The following is a 23,810-nucleotide window of genomic DNA, read 5'->3' as shown; positions in this document are numbered from 1 at the left end:
TGTATGTACATTAGTCTATAAGGTGCACATGTAAGTCTAAGGCCCCCTCTACACATGACAGTATTGCACAATTAACTGGTTAATTGCCCAGTGAACTGAGACTAGCTATACATGCAAAGTGACTATCACACCATTAAAAGGTTCAACCAGCTATAAAGCTAGAACTTGAAAATATGTACTAACTTTATAGCTGGTTGCTCTCCAGCTTTAAATTGCAAGTGTAGAAGGGTCTGCACCTGCCACTGGGAGCCCCATCAGCTGAGCAAACTCCTAGCCGCAAGGGTGCACTATGTGCAGCCAGAACAGCAAATCTGCAATTGTGGGACTCGATACTAGTGGCCGTGGAGTGGTACCACAACTGCAAGTCCTGCCAGCTATGGGATTCACCGCTGCGGGAGCTTTTTTTGCTGGTGCAGGGAGAGTCCAGCATGGCAATCCTGGGCTCCCCCTGTACCAGCAGTAAGGCACGATAGGGTCTGATGTTGGATCCCAGAATCTCACCTCCTGCCATGCATGTGTGACATGGTAGCAGGTGCAATTGTGTGGATCGTGCTTCAGATACTATCACGCCTTGACCTGAATGTTGAGGGGCCCTATAAGGTGCACCTATTTTCTACCACTCAAGTGTGGAGCCTAGTTGGCAAGATCAAGCCAAGATGCCACATTTAAGCCCTTCTTCTTTTTTCATATGGCATCAAATATCAACTTCCAAATCTATGAGCCGTTCGCTGTCTGGTATTTTTGATCAATGTATGGATTCCATCTCCTCCCCCCCCCCAAAATCTGGGCATTTGTAAAGATTGTAGCATTCAAAATCAATCTTTATATTTAAGCTCAAAGGCAATAAAGTGGAGCCCAAACCTACGTTGGATCTGGCATAGTCCGATCTTCATGCCAGCAGGGTTTCCATGGAAACTGAACCACCTGATAACCTGGCTGCTTTCAGTTAACTGTAGGAAGGAGCAAGTCAGCAGTGACTCAGCTGGTGGCTTTACTTTGTTAACACTATAGATAAAAGTTTTCTGCAAACAACATTAATTGGAGGTGCAGCTTTTGTTGCCTGAGTGAAAAGAACCTTCGTTTCTGTTTAACATGATGGTTGAAGAAAGCCCATTTTGTTTTCCTGTTTGTTCACACACTAGCAAAGGCAGCCTTCTCTAATATCTAAGGTAGGGTGTAAATAAATAGCATCTCAATACCAAAGCACAGCTTGATTTATGATGATCCAGTTGCCTAATTGAAGCTGCTCTGGATGCCATAATTTTAGATCTCATCTAAACTACAAAATTCAGACATACAATTGTCCTCTGTCTATATTAGCTTGTATAAGAGTACACATCACCCCCAACCTTGGAAGCTGTGGGACCAGCTTCTCCCAGAATAACTGGAAACTTTTGATGTGTTTCTTAGCTCAGGTTGTGGCACCTTCTCTGGGCACTGCCTGTCAAAGCATTAATGTTCCCCTCTTTAATTAAAGTATCAGTGACAAGGCTATAAAAGGTGCCCTTTGCCACCCAGTTCCTTCCAACCATAGAAGCAGATTATATAAATCTCTTTACAGCTTCATCCTTTACCTAGAATATTGGAATACTTCACTTGAGATTTAATGTACTTTGCTTTTTTATAATTGGTGAAAGCCTTAAGATAAGTTGGTTGTTAAGGGAAAATTTATCCTCAATAGAATTTATAGGGAGAAATCTTAGTTTGAACAGTGGATGATCTGAAGGTAAAGAGACCTGACTTCAAAATTTATGGCTGTTGTCCAGTGATCTTCCAGCCTTTGGCTATTCATAGTAGATGCTTTGACCTGTGTTGCTAAGGACCTCTTTTTTCCTTCAGATGCTTTATATGCAGTCCAGTTACCATTGGGACTTGTAAATGGTGTCACAAAAGTCTGAAAGCCCTAGTGCTTCAAGAATCTTTATCTGTAGAGCCTCTTGGACCTGATGTAGCTCCTAACGCTTTTGGGGCCTACAGCTAAGACCTTAGCATTGATAGTGTTGCACCCAGGATATGGTTCCAGAATTGCAGCACAGTTTATTCCCAAACTTCCACATCTGACTTTAAAGCACTTATGCACTTTTCTAGTGTAGGCGTCTGAGATCAGAGCCAAGCCACAGGAAAAAATAATAATTGTATCTTCCTGTTTTGGTTCTGAAAAAGTTAGTATGGAACAAAACAGACTTCAGTAGGGTTAAATTTGTATTGGCACAACTGGTCTGAACAGGCATTGAGAATAATGGATCCTAAATCAAAAGGGGTAGGATCTCGGATTAAGGTAAATTCCTATTTAAGAATCCTTCAATTCAAGTGATCACAATGGCTCCAAAGAAAGTTCCTGAACTATTGGTTGCCTTATTGGTACATTCAAGTTCTAGTGTGTCTCAAGTGCATTGCAGAGATCCATAGTTGGATTATTTCCCAGGTTCATTGTTTAGGAATAAGGAAAAAAAATGTGCTGTGAGTTGCCCTTCTTCCATCTTTCCACCTGATTAACAGATGTTGAAAGATGTCTAATTCCTTTCCCAGACATTTCCCCTTTGACTCCAAAACACCTCTGGGCTACACTAAAAACTTCCTAATTTGACAGATGTTAAACTACGAGTCCTGTAGGTTCACTGATAATGTTTTTAGTCCAACCCAAGATTGCATTAAGATTAGATCTTTCCAAGATCTGACTGAGATTTTCTTAGTTATATACATTTCATAGTTAGTCAAGACCTTTTTTTCCATATAAGGTACCTACTCTTTTTAGGCTTCTAGTCTTTCAGTATAACATCTCCACTTCCCTGAAGGCTTTCATACTGCAGGTAAGTGCTTTATATCTTACTAGCTAATTCCCCATCAGGAATGACCGGGGGTGGGGAGAGGGGATTGTGCAGGGACAGAGCCCTGTGTTGTGTCCCCCCACCCCCCTTTACCTCCTGCTGCTTGGGGTCCGGGCCCACTCCCCCCTCCCAGCTGCAGGGGGAGGGGAGGAGTGGGCCCAGGCCCAATGCAGGGGAGGACCAGGCCCGAGGGTGGGGAGGAGCCATCCTGCTACAGCAGGGGGAGCAGTGGGCCCGGGCTGACCTAGCGGTGGCAGGGGAATGGGAGGAGCAGGCTCAGAGCTGACATGGAGGGGGAGGGGGTGTAGGGGAGGAGGCCCAAGCCTGAGCTGGCGAAAAGCCGGCCTGCCGCAGCAGTGCAGGGGAACAACGGGCCTGGCCCGAAGCGGCATGGGGGAGGAGAGAAGTGAGCCTTCTCCCCCACTAAGACCTGAGCCCACTCCTCCCCCCGCCCAGTTGGCTCTGAGCCTGCTCCTCCCATTCCCCCGCTGCTGCTGGGTCAACCCAGGCTCACTGTTGGGCCCCCCCGCTGTGGCAGGTCATCTTCTCCTCCAGTTTGGGCCTGGTCCTCCTCCCCACCATGTGGGGCCCAGGCCCGCTCCTCTCCTCCCTCCACTGCTGCCACTGTTGCTGCTGTGGCACAGCTGCTATTCCCCCAACCCACGTCAGGCACACTCCTCCCCACACTGCCGCTGTATCGTTCTACGTAGGGCCCGACAGAAGGGGGGAGGGGCAAGCCAAGGCCAGAGCCGGTAGCCTCGCTTCCCCCCCAGTGTCCCAACCCCGCTTGCCACCCCCCACCCATGCCACCGCTGATGTTACCTGCAAGGGGGGAGAGGGGAGACCAGCTCCAATGGCCTTGCCTCTCCTGCCCCACTCCATTGTTGCCACCTGCAGGGCACAGGGCTCACTCCTGGCTTCACCCCCCCCTTTTCCGTCTGCCCCATTGTCCCCACCCCCTGCCTCTGTCCCCTGTGTCCCCGCCAGCTTCCAGCTCCTGTTCAAATGCTTGTTCGCACTCTGATTGGGATTGTCAGCCAATCAGCGCAAATAAAGCATTACAGACAGACAGACACACACACTTGGGCTTTTATAATATTAGAATTTAAGATGGCAGGTATTTAATTTATCTTTATTTGGATTATCAGCTCACTGAAGTTTTATTTCAAGGTGTTGTTGTTGAGGATGGACAACATGTGTTTCCTCTTAACAAAGATGAGGACTCTTGACAAATAAGGAAGATCTTTCTGTTTCCTACTGAAAATTCCCTTTGTAAGAGTCATTCTTGTTTCATATGAGCCAGAGCATTTCTGCCAGAAAAAAATACTTCTGAAGTTTCAATCTACCAAAAAGATATTCAGTTAAAATACTCCTACTTCCAGAGTAGTATTTTTGTCTTGGTTTCAGCTGTGTGCATCATGCCTTATCCTTGTCTTAGAATCAAAAGTTTACAGAAGCTGTTGGTACTGAACTACAGACCAAGCCAAGACAGCACATTCACAAGTGCAATCATCCTGAAATAAATTGTTTTTGTTTAATGGGGTGGACAAATGCTCTGAAAGGTTTCTAATTCAGTTCCATAACTCCATCTTTAAAAGCCTCATCTACTCCCAGCACCTAGTGGGAAATGCATCTCATCAGATTTAGAGATCACTAGATTTGCTCAAGAAAAGCAATTGCCTACAAACATCTTTAGTTGAATTAATCCATCTCAAATTCTCCATGTCTTGCATCTGGTCCAAGGCAGTGCAAATTTTCAGGCAACCTGACAGCACTGTATAACCAGCAAGCAAGGAGAGGAGTTAATTGAACTGTGCAAGGGAGCAATTTATCAGCGTCATAGTTTGTTTCCTTACTAGGACTAAATAATTTCACAAGTTTTCAGTCTCCCAGTTGTACATGCAGACAAACTGCAAATGCTGTTTCCTCACAGTCATTACATAGATGGGTAAGATAGTGTGTAGTTGGAGGGATATCATCCCATTGGGGTTAGGATGCTCGCTTCAGAATGCTAGATGTGTGCCATTTACTGAGATCTGTTAGGCTGCTGTGTGAAACTATGTACAACTTCAAGAACTACAGTTTTCTACATTTAATTTGTAATCAGATACTCTGTTGCTTAGGGGTAGTATTTTAATCTCTCTTCAGATAGCATGGTGAGTTCATGGGACACTGCTTCCCAGACTATCCCATTAGCAAACTATGCAGAGCATGTTCAAGAAGAAAAAAGGAGATTACTTGCTAGATATGGACTGCTAGTGGAAAGAACCTGGGTAGCAGAGGTGCTATGCTCCACTTATAGACTTGTCTTGGGAACATTTGGAAAAGCAGAGGGAAATTGTGGGGAGAGTGGGCTTTGAAAGCTATAATAACCTCTTCTGTTCAAAGGTCCAGTCATCTGAACTCATGCTTCCCTTAAGTGCAAGTATGGCAAGTCCATCTTCAATTTTGGATGCAGGTAAGTAACCTCTACTTAAATGAGGTTCAGGCTGAGATGACATGATGTGATTTAAAATTAATTCTTCTGTGTCCAGATAAACATCAAATGCCATTATAAACCTAAAGTACATTTTCAGGACATCTAAAATTTCTGCTTCTGTGGTGAGTAGAATGGCTAAGAATGATCTCGATTTAGAAACTAGTATACCAGATGCATACACAATAATATGGAGAACTTTTAGTGCCTTCTCATTACAGTGTTGTTTGAGACCAGTAAATTGCGTTGGTTTGGGCGAACAGTTAAACTAAGGGCAATTATATAGCTGAGCATAAACAGTGGGGTGTTGGATACTTCTAAAGAATTTGTTCTTTCTGTAATCATCGTTTCCTCTCTAATTGTTGCAGTGTGTTCCTTTTAAAAAAGGATCAGATCAGGTCAAATTTGTCCAGCTACTAAAGTTTAAATATAGCTCTTATACATTTTTTTTATGGAAACAGTTGATGTAAATTAAGATGTTGCTGCAGCATTTGCAACACAAGCATATAAGTGATTAGTCTTGTGTTCATCCTTGAACGGAAGTGTTAATGCCAAAGGCAAACAAAACAGGATATTACTGAAAAGTCCATAGTTTGAATTTTGAAACACCTTTTGGTCAAAATAATCCAAACAGTACTAATCACATAGTAAAGGAATTATTTAAATAACTGCATGCATCTTCCCAAATTGTTGTCAGCAGGAATGAGATTTCTCAGTTCAAGTCCAGATTGTTAAGAAAACACTAATGATAGACTGGGGATAATCTCTCATTTCAGCTTTTCAGGAAGTTAGGAGTGTTGCATGGTTTTCTGGTCTGGAATTGCCAAATGGCATGTGGGGCTTTCCTTTTGCTGGGCTAATGAGGGTGAGGTCACCTGAGGCTTCTCCAGGCCAGGGGAGCCATCCTGTCTATTTTATATGGTACATGCTTATATTAAACAAATCTAATCTTACACAGGAAGGTTTTCCATTTCTGTTTAACTGTAAACTGTAGTGGATTTTCCTGATACAGTGTGAAATTATCATCACCATGTTCTGCGTCTTTGAACCTTCCGTGCTTGTTTTTTTCTCATTTCTGTTGGATTTGCTTCCTGTTCAAGGCAAGATTCTGGTGAGATCAGGCCAGTCATATCGAAAAATGATGTTACAGAACATTCCTAGGTTATGACACTTTTTTTGCTGCACACCTGATAGCATTAAGACTTTGACCCAGCATAGAGTACTCTGTCAGCTGAGGTCTGAAAGCAGTGTGACTGCAAAAGTCTGTTTATGTAAAGCCCCACTGACTTTAGATTTGCATCTTTGTAGAATTTAATGAAGCACAAAGGGTCCAATTAGTATGATTTATATAAAAAAAATGAACAGACACCAGCATAAATTAGAACATTAACAACATGCCCAAACTTTGTGGATGTTCTTGTTCAGAGCTATGCAGGTATTTGAGAGAATATTTTTGTAGTGTTTGAATTTAAGATACTGGGTATTTAAATAATATCCCTTTAGGTCCATGTTGTATCTACAAATAGGATCTTGCATTTCTAATAAGTAAAGCCATCTCTTGCATATTTTCTTTAATTGCATTTCTATGTGATCTGTTGTTTCCTCCCCACCCCACACCTGGCTACACCCCTTCCAGGACCCAGCCACCTTTTTGACATTGGCTGGAAAGGGTATAGCATAAACACTTTTTAAAAAGCTACAAGCCCCCACCCTGGAAAAATACACATTGCTTATATTGCATTTGGAAGAGATTAGAAACATTTTTAAAGGGATATCACCTGGGAAAAGGAAGTAGTTTTCCATGATGGAATAGATGTTCCAGATCCCTTCTCATTAACAAGAATATCTTCCTCATTGAAGTAGCAATGAAAACATGGCACACACATCCTTCTGTGATTGCTACTTCAAAGTGTGTGAAATATTTGTGTGTGTCCCCTACCCCCTCTCCCCCTCTGATTCTTCACTCTGATTTCTGGGACCTAACTCCTCTGCCTACCCAAATAATGTCATTCAGATTCTGAATGATGTTATTTAGATGGGCAGAAAGGTCAGAGGGGTACATGAACGTCTACCCACAGGGCTTGGGTTATAGGATTGGGAGTAGAGGGTTGTATATGTCTTTTCACAGAGGGAGGTAGTTAGCTGTGTGATTATGAAGTCAGGCAGAAGGCAGAGGAGATATTCACCTTAGAGACTAAGATGCATAGAGAGCACAACTTCATCAGATGCTGAGAAAGTGAACTCAAATTAATTAAAGCGTATGCTTTCTGAATCCCTTACGTATTTGGTTAGCCTATAAGGTGCATACCTACCCTGTCTTATATCTTTTGGGTTCCACAAGCCCACAGCTGTGGCAGTGGTTATTTTCCTGACTTGCTTACTCCTAAGCTTTTAGAGTGAACTTGTAAAACCTCACTCGCCCTCAGTGCACCCCAAAAAATGGCTCAACTTCAGTTTTCCCTGATCTAATTAGTGTGTGTGTTGTGTGTGTGGTAAATTTGGGACTGATGCAAGATGGGACAGATGATTGTGAAAGTGTCCAAATTACACAGTAATTCAGGAAGATCCAACAAGTGTTTGCATTTGAAGGAAAAAACTGTGCATGAAACCAAGTTCCCATCTTCAGGCCACTCAAGTTGCCCGTCATCCCTCACGCCCATGGACTAGCTTGGAGTGGCAATCTGTTAAACCACAGGATTATACTGGGGGAGCTGGGAGTCACCCTTCTGAAGTGGAATTCACTTGAAATACTGCAGTTCTAAGAGGTGAAGGTGAGTGCAATGATGCAAAGATTTAATGTTTTCAGCCTATGACCTATGATGCCATTAGTTGAAGGATGAAAACACATTTCCATTTGTCTATGATGTTGGCAGTGTGAGAACTTTTTTCTGATAAATGTGATAATTTTTAGCTCTTAATAAATTGTTTGTATTCCACTCAGTGAGGGCCACATGCTACAGAACAGAATGGTCATGTAGAAAACAGGGTTGCCAGCCCGCCAGGATTGTCCTGGAGTCTCCAGGAATTGGATATAAATCTTCAGGAGATTGTCGGGAGTCACCTGGGAGATGAATGGCAGGGCATTCATTAAAATAAATACTAATGTTGAATCTGATTTCTACAGAAGTCCAGTGGGTTTTTAAAATGTAAGAGTAATGTGCATTTGCCTTCCTGACCTAAAGTTGACTCACCATAATCGGTAACTAATGCACACAAGCAGTGGGAGCGCTGGCGTTCCTGCAACCTCCCAGTTGGCACCTCTAGAAAAAAGCCACACTTTGGACTGGCCAAAGTAAAATATGACATTTTGGATGGATGCCTCCTGCAAGCAGGGAGACTCCTGAAGCTACACAGGAATTGGTCTGGGCTGGGTCAGCCCCTAGCTCTTCTGGGCCAGGTGGGGAGTGGAGAGGGGACTAGGGATAACCAACGTTGTCCCCACTGCTCCCCTCCCCCTTGCCAGCAAAGAAGGCCCTGGAGGGTCTCAGCGCAGGCCCTTTGCCGGCCGCCCCGCCCCGGACCAATGGGTGCCGCACCCGCCGTAGCTGGGCAAGGACGACTTTGCTGGGGCTCGAACCCGCGACCCCAAGTGCCGAGGCCCAGTCTCCAGCCGCCCGCCCTCGCTGTCCCCCCTACAGGTGGGAAGCCCCGCCCACTTGGGGAGGTGGGACCAGGGGCCAATCAGCGGGCGGCGGCGGACACTGCGGTTGCGGCGCAGCGGTGGCCCCGCCCCGTCCCTGCGGCGGGGGTGGCGGGGGTCAATCCGCGCCGGGTCCGCTGCGACTGGGCTCGCCATGGCCGCCTGAGAGGCGCGCGGCGCGGCGCGGCACGGCACGGCACGGCGCGGAGGAGCGGAGCGGCGGCGGAGGGTGAGGCGCTGGGGCCGCGTGGGCGGGGCGGGAGCAGCGAGACCCGCGGCGCTGGTGGCCCCCGCGCGCCCGCACCTCGTGGCCTTGCTGCAGCGGGGCGGGCGCTCTGGGGGCCGCGTCCGAGCCCCGGCCCGAAGGCAGGAGATGGCGGCGCTGGCGCTCGCGGCCGCTCCGGCTCCGGGCTGCTTGTCCCGGCTGAGGCCGGGGCCGCTCGGCTCGGAGCCTCGCCAGTGTCCGGAGCGCCGCTCGGGGCGCGCGCTCCTCCAGGCCGGCTGCCCTTGCCCTCGCTGCTAGGTGTCAGCGTCTCCCCGCTGCTCCAGACGTTGGCAAAGGCGCCTATTGCAAACCTACTCCCAGCTTCATGCCTGGCCTGTTTCCCTCCACCCCCAGTCTTTATGAGTACATACGGGTGGGTTTCCAGTAAGGCAGCTGTCGTGGACCTCCCTGTGCCCGGCTCTGGCTGTGCACTCAGATTGAGGCTTATGGGGAGAGCAATTCACCTGGTGCTTCAGTGTGGAAACCCCGGGCACAGTTTTGGGTGGCCAGCCCAGGGCAGGGACTTGCACATGCTCCTTTAATAGCACTGGAGGTGAAACTTAGCATCATATGATCTGCTTCTGACCATAGCTACCGGGGGTGGTTCTGTGGCCATAAAGGCCCCTTTCTTCCCTGCTTCAGGAGTGCTTTGCTGTGAGGAAAAAAGATTTGTAGAACAAGAAGGGAAGGAGCATCCAAACTAAGAAGATACTGAGCCAGTAAGGTAGCATAGGGATAGGTATATGTGGCAATAGACCCTAATTGAAGGAGCTCTATCCTTAGGGAGGAGTAGCTTAGCACCCAAGTAACTCCCTCTGTAGCCCAGCTGCAGGAGCCCTCAGCAGCAGGATCTGGAGTTGTGAGGGTGGCCTTTAAATGGATGGGTGGCGTGCGGAGAAACGGAGGGAAGGGAAAACTAGCAACTAGAAGGGAACAAGTGGCCACTTATGACTTTACCAATTTGAGGAGGGGAGATGACAAGATTTTAGAAATCCAGATTTTCTGTGTAAGGTAGGCTCTTGAACTCTGGCTAGGGCAGGGTCTTGGTTTCACTCCACTAATTTTTTGGGGACAGCTCTTCTGTCCTGTAAGCCACCTAAAGGAGGGGGTGGTGTAGCTGGAGACAGTGCATTTCCCCCCTTCCTCAGAGACTCAGTGTTGCTGCTCATGCAGTGTTGCTTTTGGGGTAGGAAATTGTGTGTGCTGAGAAGGGTCTTGTGATCTTTTCAGGGGTAGTTGTGGCCTGTGTTCGCCCACTTCTGAGTGCAAAGCTTTGGGCTTGTGGGAAGCAAGTTCTTTTCTTGCTGTCCCTTTTGGTAACATCTGTTCAACGTAATGTCCTTCCAGCCTGTCCTGTTTTAACTATAAAGTCAGACAGAGTTACAGGACAAAGCAGGGAGGTCTCTCTCTAAGGGAACCACAAGGATGTGGTAGAAATAAATTGCATTCAGTGAGAAAGTGAAGAGAATGGTGCTTGCAAGAAGGATGCCCAAAAGGTAAGACTGCTTTCTATGACCCATCCATGAGTCTTTGCACTTCTCCTTTCAGCTTATATCTAGGGTTTGAGTTTAAGGTGTTGTAGTTTTCAGTGCCATTAATTAGCAGAAGCCTCTGCTAAAATATGTATAGCAGTAACTGCTTGATTGTTGCTTGATATAAGTCAGCATTTGGTTTGAGCTTGATTCTTGCAAGCTTAGAAGCAGTGCTGGTAAAGGGGATGCTTGGAGGGTCTGTCTAGGACTGCTCCATTACCTTTTATTGGGGGGTCACTGGATCTCTGTTCCTTAAAATCACTTATAGCAGGAATGCCAAACTCACCCAGTGCCCAGACCCAGGCTGCATCCAGACCCACCTCTACTGGTAAGGTAAGTGGTGTAAGGTAGCTGTGGGGGTTAACATGGTAATCCCTTGTCCTGCTGTCAAAATACATCCCCAGAAGAGCTCTGTATGCTAGAATTCAGCTGCAGGTCCCACCCCTGGATTTCTGGCCCCTCCAGGATCCCCTCTGGCCAGATGACATGGCTCTGAGGGCTACATCTTTGATACCCCCACTGGACTCATTGAAGGCTTATGGTAAAGGTGAGTTGCCTCCTAATAACAGATGACAGTGTTACCTGAACCAGAGCCAAGGTGAGCTGAGGCCCATTTCCTGGCTGGAGTTGGAAGTACTCTTTGAGGAAACTCAAATTTGCATCCTACATGTACTGTGTGGGCTAAAGTTTAGAGGTCCTGGTGACCCCCTTCCCACCTGTGACTGTAACTAACTAATCATGGACCTTGGGAATAGTTCTTGTTAGCCTGGGTGAAGCCAGCTCAAAGGTCTTTGGTTGTGAAGACTTCAGAGTGTACCAGAAAGAACCCAAGTCTGACATGAATCAAGATGGGATGCAGAGGGTGGTAAAGAACTGCAGACAAACTTTAGTAGACACAAATAGTTTACTTCTTAACTTTCTATTAGTTGCCTTGATAGTCTTTGGGATCTGAAATACTTAATCAGATGCATCTTCACTGCAGGGCTCAAGGGCAGTCTAGTTTCCTTATTACCAACTGCTCAGATGACAAGTGTTTATTCAAGGTTCTGTGAGAGGCTTAATTTTTCATGTTAGCTTCTGACTAGTCACTTGATAAATATTGAAGAGCTAGTTCCTGAGAGATGAGTTTTCTGTCCTATCATTTCTTGTGCAGCCTTTTGGCTTTTGCTGCAGCAGAGGCTGCAGTTATTGATTTCAGCTATTATGCAGATGTCTGTACATCTACTGGAAGATGCCTTCTCTAAATCCTTCCCCAGTCTCCATTGTTGAATCTTCCCCTTACAAAGTAACTTGTGTCTGCTATTGCTAATAGTTTTATTTGCAGAAGAGGGACTATGAATAATTTAGTATACTAGGCACTAAAGAATGACACCTCATAGCTGCTTTCCCAAGGAGTGGTTTGAAAATGACATTTTTGACAGTTTTAGTTGCCTGTCAGGGTTTGAATAGCAGCAATGCAAATGTATTGGAGCTTTAATTTGAATTATAAGGAGATATGCCAATCTTAATTTTAAAAGGTTATTGTCATCTTGAAGTCTGGTCTCTTTAAAAATTAGAAATTCCAGCTGTTACCCATGTGAGCCCCTTGTTACAGTTTATGATTTGAAAAACCACATTTGGTTATTTTTTAAAGATATGTTTAAAGATATCTTTTTCCTTTTGCTGTGTGGAAACAACCATACAAACAAGAAGAAAGGTATAGTGCAGTGGTTCTCAACATTGTTAGACTCAGAAAATGCCTCTCAGAAAATGTCAGCACTTTTTTTTTACTGTGGAAAATTAATAGACCAGTTCCATTGTAAAGAACTCAGCATGTTTTTGACACTGGATTCCTGTTGGAAATCTCAGTTTATCAGTGAATCATGTAGATGTTTGCATGCCTAACAGATCTAATATTATGTGGCACCCCATGGCACCCTTAAAAGGCTCTTACAGCACCCTAGGGTGCCAGTTGAGAATCATTGGTATAGTGAAACTTAAAATGAACAGCTGTCCAATGCACAAAGTAAAACCATGGGAATTTCTTTGTTGGTCTCAGTCATAATAAATTAAGGTTAATTGGCCCCAAATTGATCTATTGTCTGTGTTTCAAGTCCGTCCCATTCTTTTAAATTTTGTTTATTGTGCACGTGACTGGTAGAAGCTGTGGAGCATCTTCAAACTGAGGAAAATGAGCATTGACCACTTCATCCTCATTTCATGTTTAGAAAGCTTCCCTTCCAGCCATAAGGACTACAAACCATCTTATTTTGGTATTGATGCTATGGCCAGGTTAGGAAGAGAAGTGTGTTTTTTCAAGCTCTGCCTTTGAGTTCATTGTGCCTAGGTGGATAATTTTTTAAGTATGTTTATTGCAAAACAAGCATCTTCAAAATTAAGTCTGGTATGCCATTGATTATCTTGTTCTAAAAACATAAAAGAGCTGAAAGCAATGTTTCCACAGGCATCAAAGATGTTAACTGGGATGAAAAAACAGTTAAAACTATAGCAATCTTCAGTCTCTAGTATGCAAGGTAACCCTGTACAATGTATTTGTGTTACTGTCACTTAAAGATGAGGGCCAGGTCCTTGGGTCCTCAGTAAGTCTTGTTTTGTGTCCCTCTAATGGCATGAAAAGGAAGATTCCCTTTGAATAGAGGAATCCTCCAGTAGCATAGAGCTAACAGATTTCACTCTGTGCCATTCCTTTCCACTGCCAGTTGCAGCCTCTGGTGCCAAAGGAGTGGCTGCAGAAGAGTGGGCTGTTGTTAGTGCCCTTGGGCTAGAGCAACTGATTGCCAGAATTGCCCCTTGTTATAAATAGTAGTACAGAAAACAGAGAGTTACTGTGACTTGTTCCTTGGGATGGGACTGGTAACCCAGTACCCCGTGAGCTGCAGAAATGGCATATAATTTCCTTTCCCATGTCCCTTTCCCCAGACTGCATTGAGCACAGAGTGGCCAGTGTTAATGGTGTGGGCTAGCATACTAGCAACAAAATGAAGGTTTTTCTCCTTTGTGTCAGGTGTAGTATATGTTCTACTTGAAGTAACCTCTAGCTCTGTAAACCAAATGAGGGGTGTGGGACTAGTCTGTGGGCTAGATTGGGCCCACAGACTATCCCCATATGTTGGAGCCAGCCTGTTGGGTTAGTCTGGTGCAGGTACTGCATGCAGCGTGTGCCTTGAATCAGCCCTGTGTGCAGCTGGCAGAGCCTGCCCCAGCTTCAGCCCCACACACCATATGCAGCATGTGGCATACCATGTGCGAGGCCAGTACATGTGGCACCCACGCCAGCCCAGCCCTGCATACTGGCTTCAGCATGTGGAGCCAGTCTGTGAGCCTGATCCTGACCAGCCCCAGATGCTGCTTATAGAGCCAGTCTGGTACTGCTCTAGACTGCAGCACACACCCCAGACTGGTTGGACCTTCATGTTATGTGCTGTAAACAATGGCTCCTACTTGCAGGCACATGCAGCCTGTGCCAAATGGGCTCCATGTGCACCACATGCAGTGAGGCAGGGCTCAGGCCAGCACACACTGCACGCAGTACACCAATCTGAAACCCCAGGTAGGACTGAACTGGGTGATAGGGCCTTGTTGGCCAGATCTGGCATATGGACCGTATCTTTGACACTCCTGCTCTAGCAGAATGTAAGACTATTGAGCAGCGTGTAGTGAGTGGCACAAGTGAGCTGAAGTATTTTTTTTCAATAACATATTTTTGTGTACTGACTTCCTCTGATTGCCATATAGATAGAGTAATAAGTTCAGAGCTGCTACGTGTTGCAGAAGCCTGCATCATGAGATTTCTTATCTGCAAGCACTCACTGGAATGATTTAGACTTGGTACCAGTCATTCCCTAGTCACTTTTTCTCTTTGCTGGTTTCCCAGTTTCTCTTCCATTAGGCTCCTTTTAGCTCACATCTACCATTTCCCATTTGTGTTTCTGAATAGCTGTTTGGTTTACCACTGCCTGTTTTCCCCAGCACCTGGCTTTTTTCAACATAAGTTGGATCAGTTTTGTTATTTATATATATTTTTGCTAGTTGGCTGAAGAATGTAAAATGAGGGCTTCGTGTTTATTTTGTAATACAAAATGACATTTCCACCTATAACATCCTCATTTTGGAATCTTAATGAAAACATTTTTTCTCAACTGTAATTTTTCTGTTTTTTCCTTCTAGTTTTTGGACATTGCCTCTGGATGAATAATGGGGGAGATTGAGGGAACATATCGAGTCCTGCAGACTCCTGGTTCTCGTTTGGGAGTCCAGAAGAACAGTGGAGTGAGCACACTGGAGCCTGGGCAGAACCTCTCTACCGCAATGGCATCAACACCTAGCAAAGTCCATGAGAGGGATCTACACATCAAAATAAAGATGTTGGACAATACTGTGGAAGTACTTGACATTGAGGTAAGAAAGGTTTGGACTGCTTTCAAATGCACATGGTTTCAAACAGTTTAAAATCTGCTGGATTTACTAGTGTACAGAGTGACAAAGCTTTGTAACCTCTGGAAGGAGAATCACGTAAGAGTTGAGAAGGGCTGGTACTGCTCCAGAGCATAAAGTACAGGTCACTATACAGAGGCCTCCTCAGTGGCCTGCCTGACATCTGGAAATGTAGAGGAGCAGAGTCACAGATTTAGATGTTACAGAATCTGAAGGATGTCAAACACTTTGTGGAAGCATGCTTTCCTCAAACTTTCCACAAGCATTTATGATGGTAAAGAATAGTAACTGTTTATTGTTCTGGTGGAACTCCAAGTATCCTTTTCTCTTTTTTGTCAATGGCTTTTCCTTCTTAAGAAAAGGGTCAGCTCTGTGATGTAAAGGTAGATAAAGCATTTTCTCAATTCTAGCTCTCACTGTGCTGCTCAGATATATTTGTGACTGGCTCCCTTCCCTGCTACTTGGCAGTAATTCTGTAACAGTGTGAAAGGAGCATTTCTTAAAAAGGGGTATATTCAGGTGTAGATCAGGGTTGGGCAGTTATTTCAGTGGGAGGGCCATTTAATGAGTTTTGGTGAGCTGTTGAGGGCTGCACACGCACAATCTTTCAGAAGATATTTTAACAAATTATAGATAAAAAAACAAATCGTGTACTAAAAATCAAACATCATCTATAATGTATTTTTTTTAAACATTTTTTGTCTTGATTTGTTGTTTTTTAGTAGTATATATAAAGGCAATTGCATAATAGCTCAGAATAAAATTTTATTCTTATATAATTGGGGGGAGGGAGGGCAGCCACCTGTGGGCAGCTGAGTGAATAGAAGGTGGTCATGAGCTGGAGTTGGGGCATCTGCTGCCCAGCACACATCTCCACAGCTTTGCCACATTATCAGCTGCCTGGAATAGTGCAACAGAGACAGGAGGAGGAGCCGCTGGAGGGCTGGGGAGCCAAGCAGCATCTTGGTGGCTGTGGCAGCAGCCCTGCAGGGAAGCTGTGCACACTGGCCGGGGTGGGGGGTGATGCTGTCTGGAGGGCACGGGGTGAGAGCACAGTGTGGGCTGCTTTGGGCAGGAGCAGGCTGAGCCCCTGGCTGCTTAGAAGCTGGACAACCCTGAACTAAGTGTGTTTTATTCAAAGGCTACTTCAAGAGCATGAAGAGGAGCTAAAGACCATTAAGTCCACATTGGACTACCAGCTCTCTATCCTTACAACTGTGCTGAATGCACATCATAGGTGCCTCTTCCTATACCACTGTACAGTTGCTTTCCCATCAAAATTGGAGTTGATATCAGTGTTGAGAACCTATAGATGTTGGAAATTGTAATCAAGAGGTCTTCCATCCATTTCCCATCCCTTCCCACTCATTACCATCCCCCCCATCACCGTCTCATGTTTACTGTTAAAACAGGTAGACTTCATTTAATAACTTGAAGCAGTGTTAGAGGTATTGCAAAACCTTGAGTGTAGGGCATTTTATTCCCATTATTTTCCTGCCCCAAAGAGTAAAAGGGATCAGTGTCCCGTTCTGGACCTCTGGTGTCTCAGCAAATTCCTCTTGAACTTGAAACATTGAATGGTGGCTTTAGCTTATAATTCCTTCATTGTATCCTCCAAACTGATTGTGGCTTTAAACCTGAGCTATGCCAGTTTTCACACAGCCATTTATCCAGCCAGTGGGAAATGCCTTAGCTTCCAGATTGGAACCAATGCAAGTTATCAGTGCAGGATCCTGATCTTAGATCTTCCCACAGTACTATTGTCATGACCCAAAGGTCTGATTTTTGCGTGTGCTTCGGCACTAAGAATTATCCCCGTGGGTCTACAGCTTCATTGCACGGTGGAGTTCTGCTGCACAGAGAACCCGCGTGCAAAGGAGAGAGTTCCCGCCACTTTGCAGCTGTCTTTGCAGGGCGCATTTCCCTTTGCAACACAGAAATGCACGGTGCAAAGAGTTCCTGCTCTTCGTATGCAAATTTGTGTCCCGCTGTTGGCTAGTTCTAAATTATTCACACGTGGCGGCTAGCGATTGGCCTGCTAGCCGTATAAGAGGCTTGAGCAGTTTCCGCCCAAGCCGAAGAGGACTCCACATCCATCTCATGGGGACTCTGGGTGTGTGCGGCAGGGTAATAGAAACCCTGTGTGTTGCTCAGAGGAGTTTGGCGGCCTGATCCACCGCCCACCTCTTCCCGTCTTCAAACGGTAACATTCTATAAGACGTATCGACAAGTTTTCTATTTGAGGCGCCCTTGTCCTGGACATCCGGAGTTCTGTCTGCGTGGAGCCTAGCAAACTCCACTTGATGGTTCGTGTTTTGTCTGCGTGGAGCCTAGCAAACTCCACGTGACTGTTCGTGTTTTCTGTTGTAACTTCAACTCAAGCAAGTTTTCCAGCCTGCACCGCGACCATCTCGGTGTAAGTAAACAATCCTAAAATCAACCGTTACGTGTCTGTGCCTAATTCTAGCTCGGCGCCCGCCCTCTCCGACCTGGCCTGCCTGGGCTGCCGGCCACAGCCCGCATGCAGAGCGACGAAAGGGCCTGGGATCTGACCCGGCCCGCACACTATAATATCTGCCAAGTGCTCAGCAGCCCCTTAAAGTGATAAGGAATTTGGATATGCTCATAAGTGAATTCAAGGAAGATGACCTCAGTAGATCAGTGGTTGGCAGTATTTTGGGACAGAGTGCCCAAAACACCCACAACCTCGCCTTGTAAAATGTTGGCAGGCCAGGGGGGGACGGCAAGGGAGCCATGAGGGACCTGACCCTTGTTGTGGCAGCGCAGCCCTGGCCCCTTCCCTACCATTGGCCCCAAGGCATGCGTGCCAAGCAAAATGCCTTCACGTGCCATGCTCTGGCACCCATGCCAGAGGTTGTCTGCCCCTGCACTAGATCATCATTTCAGTCCAAATGACTGTAAAGCTCTTTGCACCAAACCTCAAAGTCAACAGAAAAAAACAACATAGCAACTCTGACTCAAAGCATAATGTTTATAGGACAAGTCAGATAGAGTTTACCTCTCACAGGGAAGATTCTAGACAATAGCAAACATCATCATATTCAGGCTCATCCAAAAACCAACACTAAGGATATGTCTCAGAGTTTTGGGACACATGGATTCATGAAGCTGCATGACCCAGCTTTCTAGTCTTCAAATATGTCCCATGGAAGCTTATTTCAAATTCGTGCATCTACCCTGGACACAGTGGCTGGTTAAGGTCCTGCAAGATATTCTCTGCTTATTTAACCTGGTATTCCAGTTTGGTGTGCAGTTGAGTACCCTTTTCTGTAGCTCATCCTATCAAGATCCTGGTGACAGACAGCTGTCTTCAGTGTCTCCTTTAGATTGCCATCTGATCTGGAGCTTGTGGTCCCCTCAGTATGATTCCCTCCCCAGATACATCCTAGAACTTAGAACTATTTTCATGGCATGCAAGCTGTTTCCACTGCCACCCCAGGGACCCACAGTCCAAGTTCTTGCAGAATAAGTTCAGAGCAGAAAAAACTTTGCTCTGTCAGGACACCTTTTTGACTCTGAAACTGGTAGTTTCCAAAGCAGAACACACCAGTGGCTTTTCATCTGCCTGGCCTTCAGAACCCGTAGGTGAATCAGATCAGCAGATCTTTGCAACTAGGAAATAGATATTTGACACAGGCCAGAATAAATTCATTGGTCACATGGAACACGTGCCTTTCTGCTGATCTGCAGGTCATAAGTCAACAGCTAAAAATGTGGTATGCTTGCTTTATTTATATTAAAGACCAGAAGATATAATCATAGACGTCTCAAACCTTGAATATTCATCAGTTGCCTTTTATATCTAAACTTGTTTAACTTTATCCAGTTATCTACTTTCAGACAGTGTGCTGCTATCCCATCATTTAGCATTCTATGAAGCTCAGTATTTTAGGATGTATTAGTGATGTTTTGTAAGGTTGTTATAATGTGCCTACATCTGAAAATGAGTTGTGTAGCTGGCAGGTTGGAAAGAGGATGGTTACAGAAGAGTGCTATTGAACATTACTCATCTTAAGAGTTCTAAGTTGTCTAAAGACTGAGAACTTTCTCCATGGTACTTTATAAAGCTCACTTTTCTATGTGATGAATGAGAATTGTTGGCAGCTTCTTTACCTTGCGAACATGTTAAAAAAATAAGGCTGACAGAATTATAACTTGACACAGTTGTGAATTTTGCCTCCTTTTATTCTGCTTTATTCCACCTGTATGAAAACTTAAAATAAAATTTAAAAGTCTTTTTGTTTCGAAAACCAGAACTGAGAGCAAAGGAAGATCGGGGTGGTTCAGGCTGCCTTGGGTTTGAACCATTACGATAGTGATTCTACTCCTATGTGTACTTCTGAGAAGTTTTCAAAGATCCAAGCAGGTGGAACTTTTTAACTCTGAGTGAAAGGTTGAATTAGCAGTTAACTGCTAACAGGTTTCAGCATGGCTTGTATCAACAATCCATGAGGAGTTCTTGAGTTATCCAAGGCTGAGAGCTGTGTTGTGGAGGATTGCATTCAATTGCGCCACTCAAAGGTAAAATAATTCATAGTGGCCAGTTAGGCATTTCAGCTTGTCTCTAAACTCCCTAACAGAGGAGAGGGATGAGAGATCTGGACAAAGTTAGTCTACAAATAACTTATACTTTACTTTATATTGTCATTAGTTAGAAGTAGGGACACACACTTCTCAGTGCAAAAATGAGAGAAATTAAAAGGACCTATTGTTTGTCTTTCTGTCTGGACAGCCTTAGTTCTATTCTCTTCCTCTTCTTGGAGAACTGTGAGTCTTGCAAGACAAGGTTGAGGAGTCTCTGCTGAACCAGCTATTCTGGTACAGGTTTCCCTCACTTTATGCTGTACATGCGTTCCTAGAAAACGGCGCATAACTTGAATTTGAATAAAAGGAACCCACCTTACAATGTAACAAATAGGGATACATTCCAGTTCCAAGGCCTCCACTGTACTGACCCTCAGATCTATTTCTACCACTTTTACAAGACAATTTTGGTACTCACCAACAGGAAAAAGTACACATAAACACAGGGCACTATCATAATGGGGACGGCAACTACAGAAATGCGTGACGCAGACGACGAGCAAGGAGCACAGATGATCCCACAAGAAAATATATTTTGGTGCGCGTCACTCCTACAGTGCACCACACAAAGCAGCTGACTCTGGGCTTCCACCACACTGATAACATAATAGTGAATTTACCTTGCATATAACAATTTTTTGGTATAAAAAGGGTCATCACATAAGAGTGAATTTGCACATACAGAACCTGCATAAAGCAAGGGAAACCTGTATAGATATACTGGCATAGCCCCCTGGTGGAACTAGTTTATACTGGCAAAAGGAGCTATTTTCCCTGAATGGTATCAATGAGGGGTCAAACTGAAATTGGTTGCTGGTCATATTTCCTGCCTTGCAGGTGCCTGAGGAGCACCTGCCTGTAATTTTTCACCAAAACTTGTTATTCAATCATTTAGTTCATTGTATACTTTTCAACACTTTTTTTCTTTTTGCAAATTGGGAGCAGTTCTTAGCATACATCAGTTTCTAAATTTGTGAATGTATAAAAAATTGTTGCAAACTGGCCTTTATACATGCAAAAATATTTAATTTTGTAAAGTATTTGCTGTAGTTATTAGAAAGAAAATGAAGAAGAATATAAGATGAATTCACTGACTCTACACAGCATTATCATACCTTTTGTCAGGAACTGTTACTTAGCAAAAGTCTTTGAAGCAGCAGCTATTTCCTTTTGAAAGGACATGGTTAGCTCTCTCTGCTCTGTCATTTGTATGACACACTTGTGTGAAAGTAGATTACTGGTCTTTCAGTGATTATTCTAATTCATTCCCTTTGTCTTCGTGTTTACCAGGAAGTTACTTGTCATACTCCATGGTGGCGTACGTCATTGTGTTTCTTAATGTTTTGTTCTTTGGATGTAGCTTGCTTAAAAATTAAACACTCAGGCTTGCTTCAGTTAAGAAGTATGAGAGCCTTTGTTACTCTTGAAACACATGGCAGTCCTTATCCACTTTCCTGTTCACAGACATGATATCTCGTCTACATTTACCAAATATACGACATGTGCCACCTGCTGCACTTGCTTAAAATGCGACATGACTAATAATATTGTTACAAATATGGGTAAAAGTTTTATAAATAACAACATCACTGTTGTGTTTATTCCAACTGCTAAGTTTATACAGCATCACCTCCATATACAGTCTCACCTCTTCACTTGTGACTGCTTGTCAGCCACAATAGGTGCTGCACTTTGTCACACGTACTTGACTGTTTCTTGGGCATTCCAGTGCTCTTCCTTTCAGAAAGATGTTTATATTACCATGAACTCTGATGCTTTCCTTTCTGTCTGCATTAGCAAGGGATAAGGAAAGGATGAAGATAGGAAGGAGTAGAGAAATGGGAGAACTAACCAAAAGATGAGCCATGCTTATTGGAAAATACCAATACAAAACAAAAAGAAGAAAGAAGGAACCTGAGAAAAGGGAGGAGGACAAAGAGCAAGTACATCGGGGTGATTTAAGTGGTCGTGGTCTAGGTCAGCCGGAGAACACTATAGTCTTGATCTACAGAAGTGAAGGAGAGTGAGGCCACTTTTCACTCTTCACTGCTGTTATACTTCTGGAGGGTGTTGAGACTCTCAAGAGGAAATTTCAGGAAAAGACAGCTGGCTGGATGACCCACCTCCATAGGCTGTAGGTTTGACAACCCTTAGTGTAATCCATGCTGATTAAAGAATTCTCTCGTTTGTATAATTTCATAGATTTCTAGAGTCAGAAGGGACCTAGTAGATCATCAGGTCCGACCCCCTGCTCCAGGCAGGAAAGTGTACTGGGGTTAGGTAACCCCAGCCAGATGCCTGTCTAATCTCCTCTTGAACACCTCCAGGGTAAGGGAAAGCACTACCTCCTTTGAAAGCCCATTCAATATTTTAGCAACCCTTACCATAAAGAATTTCTGCCTTACGTCAAATCTAAATCTGTTGTCCTTCAGTTTTGTGGCCATTATTCCTGGTAACCCCGAGGGGCGCCCTGGTAAACAGTCTCCCCTATTCCCTGCTGGCCCCCCTGATGAGTTTGTAGGCAGCCACAAGATTGTCTCTCAGCCTTCTCTTGCGGAAGCTGAAGAGATTCAGATCCCTCAGTCTGTCTTCATAGGGTCTTACCTGTAGGCCCTCAACCATATGAGTAGCCCTCCTCTGAACCCTCTCAAGTTTATCCACATCCCTCTTGAAGTGCAGCGCCCAAAACTGGATGCAGTACTCCATCTGCAGCCTCACCAATGCTGCATAGAGGGGAATTATCAGTTCCCTAGACCTGCTCGTGATACTCTTGCTGATGCAAGAAAGCGTGCAGTTAGCCTTGCTTATTACCTCGTCACATTGGCAACTCATGTTCATTTTTGCATCAACCAGGACTCTGAGATCTCTTTCCACTGTTGTGCTCAAAATGGTACCCCCCAATCTACAGGTGTGTTGGAGATTCTTTCTCCCCAGGTGCAGCACCTTGCATTTATCCTTGTTGAATTGCATCCTATTCTGATCTGCCTACTTCTTCAGTCTGTCCAAGTCTGCCTGAATTCTCTCCCTGCCCTCCATTGTGTTTACTGTGCCCCATAGTTTAGTGTCATCTGCAAATTTGGACAAGGTGCTTTCAACACCTTTGTCCAATTTGCCGATGAAAATATTAAACAGTACTGGTCCAAGGACAGAGCCTTCGGGGACACCACTGCCCACATCCCTCCAGGAAGAAACCAACCCATCCACCACCACTCTCTGGGTGTGTCCCATAAGCCAGTTTTTTTACCCACTTTACTGTGAAAAAATCCACATCGCAGCTACTCAGTGTGGTCATAGGAATTGGGTGTGACACTGTGTCAAAGACCTTTTTAAAATCCAGGGAAATAATATCTACTTCCTCCCCTGCATCTAAGCACTTTGTGACCTTGTCATAAAAAGAGATCATTTGAGTTTAAGTGATAGATAGGTAGTGGCAGTCTCTGTTGATGTGTGTATGCTGTGCGTATTTACCCTCAGAACAAATAGAGGTTTATAAGGGGAAGGCTTCAATGTTGGGGGGGGGGGGGGTTGTGTAGTCTAATGAAAACCTGGTGATAGGAGACATTTAGATTAAGCTTATTTCTTGTGATCTAGTGCCTGATACCAAAAAAGAAAGTCCAAATGTTAAACTTTTTTTTTTTTTAACTGTGTGGACTTGATCCACTAATGAATTTCTGACATGATATGTAGATAGCCAGAGTAATAGTCAGTCTTCTCCCTCATCTCTTCTAAATCTAACAAGGGATTTGGAGGGGCCAAGGCTGGGGGGCTGTGTGAATCTTCAGTATTCAATTCGATTTGGAGGAGATTCAGCTCGATTTGGTGGCCAAATCTCCAAATCGAATCAGGAAACCCATTAAAAGGTCTGAATCAAATTGGAAGCCTCCGAATCTATTTGGAGAGATTCAGAAGGCTTGCAGCAAACAGAAACTGAGAAGAGGGAAGGGGTTGGGGTGATCATATATGGAGAAGACTGGGGTCTGGGGCGGGTGGGAAAGACTTCTGATACCGACATCTGTAGCTGGCCAGTGAC

At 44.7% G+C, this 23,810-nt stretch overlaps 1 protein-coding gene across 4 annotated transcripts in view; it reads left to right on the top strand.

Annotated features, from left to right (window-relative positions):
* The first annotated feature begins 5,267 nt into the window (after window positions 1-5,267).
* Window positions 5,268-23,810, top strand: part of FARP2 (FERM, ARH/RhoGEF and pleckstrin domain protein 2) — a 154,610-nt gene continuing 136,067 nt past the window's right edge. For 2 of the 4 annotated variants that reach the window (XM_006267051.4, XM_059730828.1), the window contains exons 1-2: window positions 9,046-9,173; window positions 14,909-15,139. In XM_006267051.4, the coding sequence (XP_006267113.1) occupies window positions 14,936-15,139 (204 nt within the window). In that variant the 5' untranslated portion in view covers window positions 9,046-9,173; window positions 14,909-14,935. Of the gene's footprint in view, window positions 5,287-9,045; window positions 9,174-9,707; window positions 10,706-14,908; window positions 15,140-23,810 lie in introns of those variants that run through there. The other 2 variants (XM_059730827.1, XM_059730826.1) reach the window with 2 other exon arrangements.

This window comes from Alligator mississippiensis, chromosome 7 (assembly GCF_030867095.1).
Source record: "Alligator mississippiensis isolate rAllMis1 chromosome 7, rAllMis1, whole genome shotgun sequence".
Classification (NCBI taxonomy): Eukaryota; Metazoa; Chordata; order Crocodylia; family Alligatoridae; genus Alligator; species Alligator mississippiensis.
The sequence above is the reverse complement of the archived record's forward strand: the minus strand, read 5'-3'. Positions and strand labels throughout refer to the sequence as shown.